At 35.4% G+C, this 12551-nt stretch overlaps 1 protein-coding gene across 8 annotated transcripts in view; it reads right to left on the bottom strand.

The window, feature by feature from the left end:
* HEATR5A (HEAT repeat containing 5A) overlaps positions 1-12551 on the bottom strand; it is a 65870-nt gene that overhangs the window by 42780 nt on the left and 10539 nt on the right. For 6 of the 8 annotated variants that reach the window (XM_087874986.1, XM_087875005.1, XM_087875012.1 and 3 more), the window contains 10 exons: positions 12416-12524; positions 11461-11610; positions 9671-9842; positions 7988-8148; positions 6853-7108; positions 5908-6063; positions 4674-4924; positions 3594-3705; positions 2124-2276; positions 1403-1502 (listed from right to left, as the gene is read on the bottom strand). In XM_087874986.1, coding sequence (XP_087731112.1) covers positions 1403-1502; positions 2124-2276; positions 3594-3705; positions 4674-4924; positions 5908-6063; positions 6853-7108; positions 7988-8148; positions 9671-9842; positions 11461-11610; positions 12416-12524 — 1620 coding nt within the window. The remainder of the gene's footprint in view (positions 1-1402; positions 1503-2123; positions 2277-3593; positions 3706-4673; positions 4925-5907; positions 6064-6852; positions 7109-7987; positions 8149-9670; positions 9843-11460; positions 11611-12415; positions 12525-12551) is intronic. The other 2 variants (XM_087875019.1, XM_087875018.1) reach the window with 1 other exon arrangement.

Raw genomic sequence — 12551 nt, 5'->3', positions numbered from 1 at the left:
CTATGCTCACAAAACCTGTAGTAACAAATTTTACATTTAACCACTGTGCCAACAGATATAATGTATACTCCATATACACCCTAGATCACCTTTTATCAGTCCTATAATGACTAAGATATAGATCTAAAAATACTTTTATTAGAACAGTTATAATAACAGAATCTTGCTCATGCAACCTTTCCTGCCTCTTTTATTTTCAGAGAAGGGCAGGGGGCTGCAGGGGGCATTTTCTCAAATTACATTTTTGAGCTGGGATTGAGTTTCATTTATTGATAGCTGCCTTAGTCCTTCAAGGCCATCTTCTTTATTCACTGTGCTTTTTCCCTTTTCAATCTAGTTCACTGCCTCATCCTGATAAACAGACATGCAAATGACCACTGTCTTTAAAACTAAAGTGATTACAGAGAGCACTCACTTCTCAGTCACAACTGCGACTGGCAACTCCACCATTCAACAATGCAGTCGTAGAGTAAAAATCATGTGATTATGCCAGATTTACCTCAGTTTGTCAGTTCTTATTGCAGTCATAAGTGAATCACTGCAGGTCACTAAGCACTAATCATGTCACCTGATCATGACTTGTGACTTTCTGCTGGCATCCCCACTGATTTTGCCTGTCAGAAGCCAGCTGTGAATGTCACAAGTATCAATCAAGTGATTGTGGGATACTGTGATCATCATAAATATGTGCCAAAATCACAATGCCATAACCATGAGGATGCTGTGACAGGTGCAAATTAGAGGACTGGTTGCAAGATTCCTTTTTCAGCACTAAATACAGGTAGTCCTCAACTTTCAACAGTTCACACAGTGACCGTTCAGTTACAACAGCACTGAAAAAAGTGACTTATGACCGTTTTTCACAGTTACGATCTTTGAAGCATCCCTATGATCACGTGATCAAAATTCAGCTGCTTGGCAACTGGTTCACACTTATGACCGTTGCTGTGTCCCAAGATCACATGATCACTTTTTGCGACCTTCTGACAAGCAAAGACAATGGGAAAGCCAGATTCACTTAACAACCAGGTTACTAATTTATCAACTGCAGTGATTCACTTAACAACTATGGCAAAAAAGGTTGTAAAATGGGACAAAACTCACTTAACAAATGTCTCGCTTTTATTTTAGGCTCAATTGTGGTCGTAAGTCAAGAACTACCTGTATACATTAATAACCAAATTATATAAATTATACTATATTGTACTCATTCTTCTCTTCATAATATGAATCTTACAATCTTAATAATATCATGGTTTTATAGTTTCCTTTAGTAGATTAAATCTTAAATCTTAGTTATCATATTATGTAGACTATACTATCACAATGGGATGGCTGTAATTTTCTCACTGAATGCTACTTTATGTTGATTGAGGATGAACATAAAAATATTATTACTTACTGTGTCAGTAAATCAACAGTACATGGGACAGGAGGAAGCAGTCTTTGAATCACTTCATCTGTAAGGAGTCCTCCACAATAGAGAATAAAGCTTTTGATAGCTGAGAATAAAGCATATTGATTGCATATCAGTCTATATACACAAATCATAATACAATCTTCTTATAGAAAGAAGTAGAAAAAATAATAAGATAAGAATGCTATAATAAATTATACCTAATTAATATATCTGGAACACAGTCTTGAGAGATGGATGGTATATAAATACATGCAATTATGAAACAACAAATAATACTGTTGTACTATGGAATATAAAAGGTAGCTATTCTACATACTTAAATATGTAGTCAGATGTTCACTACTTTTCAGCCAGAAGTAGTGAAAGAGATAGATTATCTCCAATGCTTGAATAATGAATAAACAGTCTGATGGTCTAATTAATATATCAGAGCATTAAATTGAAAATTAATCTGCAAGGTTAGTATTGATTAGTAGTTAGTACCTCTCTTATTCACCAAATGTCCGCATGTAATATAGCAATAAATAAAATTTTATACTTGCAACCAAATAAGCTACAATTACCTCATAGTCTAGATATTTAAGTGTTATGTAAAGATCTGGAATTGGAAATCAATGGAGAAAAAGGAAGACCATTCTTTACTTTTATTGCTACTGAAAGTTCAAAAAAAGTAAAAGTATAAAGAACCACGATTTTTACCCACCACAGAGAGCACCTGCTCGGCTTTCCAGTGTAACTTGCCATGTAAATGAATCACCACGTTTCTTCTCGGTTTCTAAGTCTTTAGGACATACCGGAAATGCACATTTCCATAATAACAGCACTCTAGGAAGATGATGCTGGACCACGGCTGGACCTATTATTTTTAAGATTGGAAATGTTTTTTTTTTGTAGGTGCTATTGATTGAAACATTTTCTTTAATGAAAGTATTTTATTCCCCCTTCATCCTGAAGCTCCTGTGTGTCCTTGCAAAATACTCTGAAAAGGGAAGAGACCTTTTGAAGCAAACTTTGATGGGTATGAGAAATTGAAGTGGAAATGTTCGGATGTGTGAAAATATTTTATTTTACTCAACATTGATTTCACCTATTCTAAATCATTGTAGTTAGACAATCCTTGGTTATGACAGCAATTGGGACCGGAATTTCCATCACTAAGCAATGCGGTCGTAAAGCAGAACATTGTGGAACTGCATTGCTTGTCAATAGCAATCTTGGCAGTCCTGATTGCCACCGTAACCCTAAGACAGTATTGTGAGTTGTAAAGGAAGAGGCCCAGGCAAAAATCTGGGGGTTTGTAAGGGTGCCAAAGGCAGGTGCTAAGGTGCCGAGGCAGATGCACAGATGCTGCAGGGAGGTAGGGACAACATGGGCTGTTGCTATAACAAAAAATAGTGGGAATGACTTCTGACATCCTGTTGACTTCCCCATCCACCATTGACTTTTCATGAACGAAGCCAGCAGCTAAGATGTAATTATGCTCACATATTCACAAGCCATGCACTGAGTGCCTGGATTGCAATCATGTGACAATGGGGACAGCTGGAACTCTAAGGACCAGTTGTAAGTCCTCCTTGTTCAACACTGTTATAGCTTTGAACAGTTTCTGAATAGTGGTTATAAAGACTATCTGTGTTAGCAATACAAGAAGAAAATAAAGATAATTGGTTATTCTTCCATTGCCCTTTCACTGGAGTTCGGGAAAACTACCGTAACATCCCAATCAAGACTAAAATTCTCCTCTGTATTGTTCTCATGTTCTTCCCATAAGCTATACAGTGGACACTATGGAAAACAATACTTTACAGCCCCATGTTACGCAAATGTTTTGCAGGGGCTGGAGAGAAAATCAAAATTATCTTTAATCCACATATTCATATTTCTTTTTAAAACTGTTTGCTTCACCCTTGAAAGTGTGGTTGTTTGCTTATGATTCATATATAACATAAATGTTATTGATATAGTTTGTGTATTTGCTATACTGGAAAAGTTAATTCCCTATGGCCTATGACAAGGAAGTAATAATTTAAGTTAACTATATTTCTACAGCTATGAGACAATTAGAACTTGTTCATATATATATATATATTGAAACAGTGACACCAAACAAGAAGTACAGAAGTGGTCAACTTTTATGATGAAGAAATAAAGATATAGAGATGAATAATCTTACCTAATGTCATTAAAGCAGCTATCAAAAGCCAACCTGACTGCATTCTTTGTACTGAAATCCGACTATTCTGAGAAGCCGAACGCAAAAGATCCTCAGCTACCATCATGACAACCTATATGAAAACAAAAATCTTCACTATTTCAAGAGCTGAAATACAAAATTAAATTCTTATGAAGGGATGGAAATACACTACTTCTCCATATGTGCCTGAGGAGCCTGAGTGGCGTAGGAGGCTAATGCCTCCTAAGGCAGCATTTAACATCCAGCTGTCTGCAATTACTGCGAGTTCAATTCTCACCAGGCTCAAGGTCGACTCAGCCTTCCATCCTTTCTAAGGTGGGTAAACTGAGGACCCAGTTTGTGGGGGCAATAAGCTGACTTTGTATAAATATACAAAAGTATGAAGGCTATTGCTTAACGCATTGTAAGCCGCCCTGAGTCTCTGGAGAAGGGCGGCATATAAATCAAATTTTAAAAAAAATGTCATGACCCACAAATTAACTTTCTCATGTAACTACATGGAATAAGCTATTCCTTTTGAGCATGACACTGAAGATGATAATATGTTGCGTGGCATAGCTTTTTATGAACTAGACCAGGGGTGTCAAACTCAAGAGTGCTTAAATCTGGCCCATGGGGCTGGCCTGGAAATAGCAAAGGACTGGGCTGCAGTGCCTCTGGCAGCCAAAACAGGGCACGGGAGAAGGGGGGCTGCGTGAGCCCCCCCCATGCCCCGTTTTTGGACTGGACAGCCTCCTGGAGCACTCTGCCAGGCAAAATGGGCGCGGGGCCCCCGAGAGGGTTATTTCACTCTGACACGTTCTACAAATCACCTCTTGCAAATGTTTGCACATGTCTAACAGACAGATGGAATAACTAAACAGCAATAAGAATTTCATTATTAAAATATTTATGACTGGTTGATGCACGCTGTGAAGCACAATTTGTTAAACTGAACCTATTGAGCTACAGTCTGTGAAATGTTACACGTTTCTGAATACAGAACCTTTATCATGGACAGGTTTTCCCTGTAGAATTTGACACTGCAATGAATACCAGACAAACTGTTCTAATAATTACCTTCCCTTTGCCGTGAGGAATTCCTAAAGGACATTCTCTGACAGCTCCTAACAAAGCAGCAATGGCAAAACTATACCCAGTCACTGCTTCTGGGGAGGATTTCATTGCTGTCAGGCGCTCAATACAGCTATCCAGAAGTGGAGAGAGATAGCAGGGTAATGCTACAGCAATACATCGTAAGCACCATGCTGCTGCTAGCTGAACTGAAATGCAGGGATGAAGGATGATGGAGATTACTGCATCCAGGACTCCTGGAAAATCGAACATATTACAAGATTAAAACACATATGAGAATGCTTACTGGGACAGTAAATCAACAGAGCTTCCACTTTTTTGCCCTTATATGTCCACTGTAAGCTAAAATAAAAAGACTTGCAGAATTGTCTGAATTTTCTGGGAGACTGATAAAAAAAAAGAAGAAGCTACTCAGTGCAAACCAGGTGACCACTGCCCCCAAGGGTCCCAAGTGGGGACACTTGGGGGCAGTGACAAGTGACAGGCCTGCCAAGAAGAGCTAGGCAGATTCTTGTCCCTGACTAGCTCCTCATCAGCCTTAGAGTGTATTTGTGGCATGTGTTGCAAAAAGGAAGATAAATCCCACTTCAGCAGCAAAACTGCAATTTTATACAAACATCTCTTTAAAACTGTTCCCAAGAATTGTGCAGTAAATGAATTAGGATCATATAGAACTGTGGCTTTGTTTGTAAAGCCTCCTTTTATTTGAGCCATTTCTTGGTAATTACCAGAGACATTTATATTGTTTTCTTGGCAAGATTATAAAAAAATGGTTTATTAAAGCTTTCTCTCACGGGATTATTCAACTTCTTAATCCACCTAGTCTGGGATTTCTTGCTTGTCTCCCATTACTAACCGGGTGCGACATTCTTGGCTTTTTAATAAAATTATCCAAGTTAGGCTAACTGCTGTCTCATTGTGACAGAGTCCTTATATAGCTCTGTGAAACACTCTGAAATCTCAAAATGATATAAAAATTCAATCTTCCCTCTCATCGCTAAACTAAGAACTGATCCCGACAACATGTTCGCAATAGATTCCCTATAATGATCTGTGATGATTCAGAATCTATACACAATATTTTAATTCATTAAAAGAAAGACTACTGGAACTCTCTGAACACTCTCTTTCTGTAGAATACATCCTGAAGCAATTTGTGGTACCACAACTCATTTTTGTGTTATTTATCCTATAGTTTAAGACTCTATGAGAGTATTACCTGTACTAGAATCTTGCAGAACAGGTGCAGCAGTAGTACCTAAGCCATGTATGAGGTTTCCAAGCTCTTCTAGAGCACATATTAACATATGCTGGTTTGCTATAACCTCTGTTGTACCAATATGGGTTTCGACATTACAGTTACTCACTGCAGCATCTGACAACAGAAAATGTTATGTTAATAAAAGAAACAAATAAAAGCCAGGGATAGGGGAGCTGACACATATTAAAAGTAAAATGAAGCTACACTTTGGACTAGATAAGTTATTGCATAATAATTGTAATTTCCCTCTACCATCTGCAAAATTGATTAAGATAATAAATAAGACGGCAACAAGTTACCTTTTAAAAAGCTAAGCTTTATGATCAGGGTACTAATAGCTGTCTAACAATAGCCACTACAGAATCGTGATTCTAGAATCTGGCTGCAATAATGAGCAGTTTCCATTAATTGATCTTTTTTGACCTTCTTATGCTGCCTGAATAAGCTACATTAAAGAAAACCTAGACGCAGTCTGCTCAGATTCAGCAAACTTTCCTGGTTACATCATCTAGATTTCAGCAAACCTTCCAAACTGGGTAAGATGAATGGGATCATTTATTTCAGCGTGCCTTGCTAAATGGAACAGGAAAGCTTGCAATTAGTGAGAATGTTGTGCTTGTGATTCCATCATCAGATATACATGTTAGTGGGGTGTAATATAAAATTGTGCTGTCAAGCGTATAGTCAGCTACTATATCTACTTTCCACACATTTATCTAAACCTGAATCATGGGAAAAATTCACAACATTTTAAGTTTAAAAATGATTTTAAAAAGCCACAGTGAGATTTGGTTTGTGTGTGAGATTAAATTAGTGTATGACTAGATTAGGAAATAATTAAAGCATTACTGGAACGGACGGTGACGGAGGGAGGGTTAGCAAATAATCTCGTTAGTCCCATACCCATAACTTTGTTCAGTTTCCAGATGGCTTGACAAATCTCCTTGGCAGTTGCAATTCGAGCTTTTTCCCCGAGAAGGCCTCCTACTGTAGCTCGGAGAATAAATGAAATACAACGGCGGCTACAAATACTGTCCATTTGTGTCTGAATAGCCTTAGGGTGAGACTGAGAGACCAGATCGAGAATGTGGGAAAGCAAAGCACAAAAATTTCTTTCAAGCCATTCTCCTCCTAATGTGGAAATAAATACCACATATGCCTGGAAAACAATTGATAAAAAAAAATATTAAAATCAATTTCAATTTACAAATAATATGTCACACATTACAAAAACATTAAACCATTTTAATGTATTTATTTAATGTATTTATTTACATTTATAGCTTCTTTAAGTGAATCAGAGTGAAAAGATTTGGCAGTAGTCATTTGAAAAATAAACTTCATCAAATTAAGCCGAATGCTGAAAAATTCCTTCTCTCAATCAAAATACCAATAAATACCAAGTTAAGATTAACTGCAAATTTAATATTTCAGTGAAAAATAAGAACAATGATATCAGTAGAATTTTATATATAAATTTATATTTAGGTAAGATTGAATTTCAAGAACAATTCAGTTAAAACTGCCATTCTTACCCCAACAAATCTGAATGACTTCTTAGAAATTATTGAAATAGTCTCCTATATTCTAAATTGGTTTTACAACAATGGAAACCAGAACATAAAGGCAGTGATCAGCTTGAAAGATTACATGCCAATCAATAAAAGCAATCTCAGTATAGTGAGCTTATAAAATACTGTCCTACTTACTAAAAACAAATAGTTTGATATTGATCTTTCATATTTGTAAGCACTCAGCCACCTATGTGTGATCTGGGCAGCCATAAAAATTTGTTTACTAAATAAATAAAATAAATATACTGTATTTTTCGGAGTATAAGACACACCAAAGTATAAGACGCAGCTTAGTTTTTGGGGAGGAAAATAGCAGGGAAAAATCTAGGAACTAGTATATAGTACAGTAACAAATTATTCATACAAATTTTTAAAAAGTTAAAACACAACATATTTTAATATAATTTAGTATAACTAAATTAAATTAAGTATAATTTAATTATATATAATAATATAACTCAAACCTGAGTAACTCCAACTCTGACATCCCTGCTGACTGAGCTGGTTCCTTTCAAAATATCACCACTGGTTCGTAGAAATCCAGAACTTCCACGGAGAAAACCTGTCCCTAGCAGTTCCAAAGCTTCCGTAAATGAGATTTTGTGAGCATGTTGTCTAGCAGATGCTTTTTCAATAAAAAAAAATACATACAATCATACCCCCATATATACACACCATAGTCTTTCATTTACTTTCATCTTCTATTGTAGGGCTGAAAGGTTGCTGAATAATGTTGTTAACCAAGGATGATTTGTATTGTGCTTTTAGTTTGTGAAGCCAACCAGAGTTGTTGAACAATTGAACAGCCTCTAAATATGGCAAGCAAACAACTAAAGAAACAATCATAGATAAAATATTCAAATCTGTGCCAAACTACATGTCATTTTATGGAAAAGTCTTTCCATAACCAGCAAGATCCTTATCTTTTCTGTTTTAAAAGACAACTATCATATGAAACTAAATCACATTGGACTAAGTGAAAATAAGATATGAGCAACAGAAAGGTTGCTGCAGGGAGATTCTGGTTTGCAACCATTCTTGTACTTCATATTTATCTATAAAACAGTCTGAACTCAGTCTACATACTGGTTAGTTAAGCTAAATCAAGTCATGGTTACAGGCAAGAGTTGAGAGGTCTGGTTTACTGTCTAGAACAACGTGTTTGACAAACAACATTAGAGATTAAGCTGTCATGGAAACAGGAAATTAAATGGGTCAATAGTCCAAAACATTGATGTAGGGCAATGCTTTGGCAATGGTCAAATATTACTCTAAATTGAGAAATATCATTAATAAAATAACCATGTCATATCAGCGTAACCATGCATGCAATTTAATACAACTAGTTTACATCATGTTATCCAAATGAAGCCATGTTAGCTTTATTCTCATTAAATTACATAATATATTGAAAATACTGTAATTATTTAAGTAGACTACCTTTTCTTTATGAGAGAGAAAAAGAAAGGCTAGAGTAAATTTGCTATTATTAATAGCAATTAAATTGGTAAGTCTAATTCTTTCAACGTTATGAAATATTTTCATTGTCGTCAAAATGGAGATTGGACACATCAAATAATCCATAGAGGTACATCAATGAGACTTTGGGAGTCACTTCTGTACTGCAGATTGTTAAGATTCAAATTGAGCTGAATCGAGGCAACTAAAGTACTGGATGGACATTTCAACATCTACCTCTAGATAATTTAAGTAATTACTATTTACAGTGTTTCCTCATATGCTATTTCCCCTTTGATCTGGGTACTTTTAAGTTTAATTGCCATTTAGTTGACTTGTTCCCCCTTTAATTTTTCCCCACTTTACCACTACAGAAATTGGAAATATTTTCGGTCACTATTTTTATTCTGATATAGCACACACTAATGACCATATATTTTCTTAAATACAATAATGGTCTGACATAGTTTAGGCAAAATATTCATATACATGTGTGTATATATGTGTCTTTGTATATGTATGTGTGTGTGCATGTATGCTAGTTGATATGTTATTATGTTAACATATTAATATATTAGCTATTGTCATATGTTAAAATCCTTCAGTGACAGATTCTGAAGGGTCTTTATTACCGGTAGTGCTTACAATTTCCTGAGCCAAAATAAGGATGAAAAAATAAATCAACTCACCTGTGGCTTGTTTTGATGTTACAGCACTAATCATTACATAGCCTAAAAGCTTAGAAACGGCCATTCGCACTTCATAGTTGGATCCTTCAAAGGATTTAAAACATAGAGTTACTACACTATCTATGTCTGTACTCCACATAAAAGTTGCTTCAATCTGAAGTTCAAGAAGACACTATATTTAAAAAAAAGGCAGGGCGGGGAGAGAAGGAAGACAAGCAAAATAAACAAATGAAATAATCTGTGCACAAATATTGTGTAGCTTAAAAAATACCTAAAAAAATGGGTTGTATCCAGCAATGTCAGGCAGGAAAATAAAACGTATAACATAAATTCATCTGATCCAGGGTTTCCTAAACCTGACCCAGACACACATAAGATCAACCAAGAAGAAAGGAAAACTTTGTTCTAGAATGTAGACATTATTATTAGGACTTTGAATAGTATCAATTTATCTGGGGGGAAAACTCATTAGTGGGACTTTTTATTTATTTTTACAGATACACACACACACACACATATGTACACACACACACACACACACACACACACACCTCTCTTGGGCCTCACTCTTTCTCAGCACAATTCACCTCACAGGGTTGTTGTGGGAAAATAGGAGGAGAAAGAAGCATTATGCACATATGCATATGTTATGTTGAGTTATTGAGTTATTTATAAAAAAATAATGAAGGCAGGATTAAAAAAAAATCTAAAAAAATCTCAAACCTAGACTAATATAAAAATATTTATGCATTGTTAATTATAGATATAAGGATATAAGAGGAAAGAAAAGCATATAAACCTAAGACAATTAAACTTTACAAATGTTCAGCTCTTTTGAAGAAGGAAATAAAATATTTCAATCATTCTTCCATTGGAGGGGGAGAGGCTTTAAATATACACTGGTACCTTGCTCAAACTTTGTTTATGTCATTCTAGAAAGGATCATATATTGCTGGTTGTACTGAATAACTATTCCCCAATGACCATGAGATCCATTTAGGAACAAAAAAAATAAAACACTTACAGAGCTAAAATGCCAATGTTAATTGCCAAATAGGGGAATATTTACTTCAAATGACACAAATTCAATACCCTAAGAAAAATGTATATGGGTAAACAAAGTTCGTTGATGTGACTTGTAAACTCATTTTTTTTGAGGGGGGGGCAGTGCCTCCAAGTTATTGTTGACTTCTGGTGACTCCCTGAATTAGTCCCTGCAATTTTCTTGGCAAGATTTCAGAAGTAGTTTGCCACTGCTTTTTTTCCTAGAGCTTAGAGCAGGGGACTTCAACCTTGGTAACTTTAAGACTTGTGGACTTCAACTGCCAGAACTCCCAATTATGAGAGTTGAAGTCCACAAGTCTTAAAGTTGCCAAGGTTGGAGACCCCTGGCTTAGAGAGATTGACTGAACCAAGGTCATCCAGCTGGCTTTGTGTCTAAAGTGAAACTAGCATTCACAGTGTCCTCGTTTCTAGCCTGGTCCCTTAATCATTACATCAAACTGTCTTTCTGTAATAAGGATACACACTGCTGTTGTCAGTGAATCTTTATAGAGACATAAAGTCAGATGGCAAAATGTATACCATTTTAATAGACATAAATTAATATACTGAATTTATCTGTGAGGGAAAAATCCTAACAAAAGTATGTTATATTCCATACTTATATATGCCAAAATCTTTCTGGTAATACAAAACAGTGATTGCAATGGATGCTGTTTTATTCTTTGTGTAACTTATGAAATGGTATACAAGAAGATTAATTAAAAAAAAAAAGAATAATATTTTACCTTTGCAGCAGCACAACGAACTGCCATTGATCTATCTGTCAAACATGTACGAGCAGCTTTGTAGATATCTCTGTGACAAGGAACAGCAACAGCTCCCAACCCTTTCAGTATGTTCTGCAAACTTAGCATGATCTCATATCGTCCTTGAGACTGACAAGACCAAAAAAAAATCATCTTATTATAGGACAAAGGTACCAGGTTTGTTTTCTATTTTTGCATTTTTATTTTGCTACTCTTCAGCAAACAAAACTTTAGTAACATCATAATCATGTTAGGTGAATTAGGTCAAAAATTTTGCCAAAGGTCCCACTGTTAAATTCATGGCAGAAAAGTCATGGCACAGTACTGGAAGCTGATTGTCTCTAACAAGTTTCAGCTCTTTATTACTGAGTTATTGAAAACCTAACTGAGTTCATTTTACAAAGAGTACAAAGAGACACTTGTAGACCACTTCTGCATTAATGAAGCTCCAAGTGTGACTACTTAAAATAACAATACTCATCAGTTTTAGGCAAGCCAATTATTTCACTTAAAGCATTTTCATCATATTGTTCAGCCAAAAAGTCTATGCCATCATCTTTAACATGATTACTATAAATAAAACAAACCAATACTAAAGATTCCCAATAGACACATCTCAATAAAAATATAAAATATCAGTAAGAATAAAAACAGGAAGCAGAGGGAATGGAAGAAAAAAATTAAATCAAATGTTCATTTTTAATGTTAGTTTCGATAAAGATTAAAAAGAGAAGAAAAGTCTTAACAAAGACTAATCATACTTTGCAATTAGCCTATTTATGATTCAAAGAAGTTCTGCAGAAATGTAATTTCTATCTGGCATATCATCATCAAATGTCAAAATCCCATATGCATTAGACCTTCATTAAAATTGTTTTCTTCACTAGACTTTAAATCAATATTTTATTTCAACTTTGAACACCTGCTCATTTACCTCTGCATTCTTCATTGCTTTGAGAATATTTCCCACAGTATTCACAAAGCTGTTGCCCAAAATTCTTCCCAGTTTTTTGTATAAATAGCCCAAACAAACCACTGCAGCGCTTTTAAAACAGAAAAGAAAAAAATGT

Source organism: Pantherophis guttatus, chromosome 1 (genome assembly GCF_059756535.1).
Source record: "Pantherophis guttatus breed Tessera chromosome 1, ASM5975653v1, whole genome shotgun sequence".
NCBI lineage: Eukaryota > Metazoa > Chordata > Lepidosauria > Squamata > Colubridae > Pantherophis > Pantherophis guttatus.
This window is presented reverse-complemented; position numbering and strand designations above follow the sequence as displayed.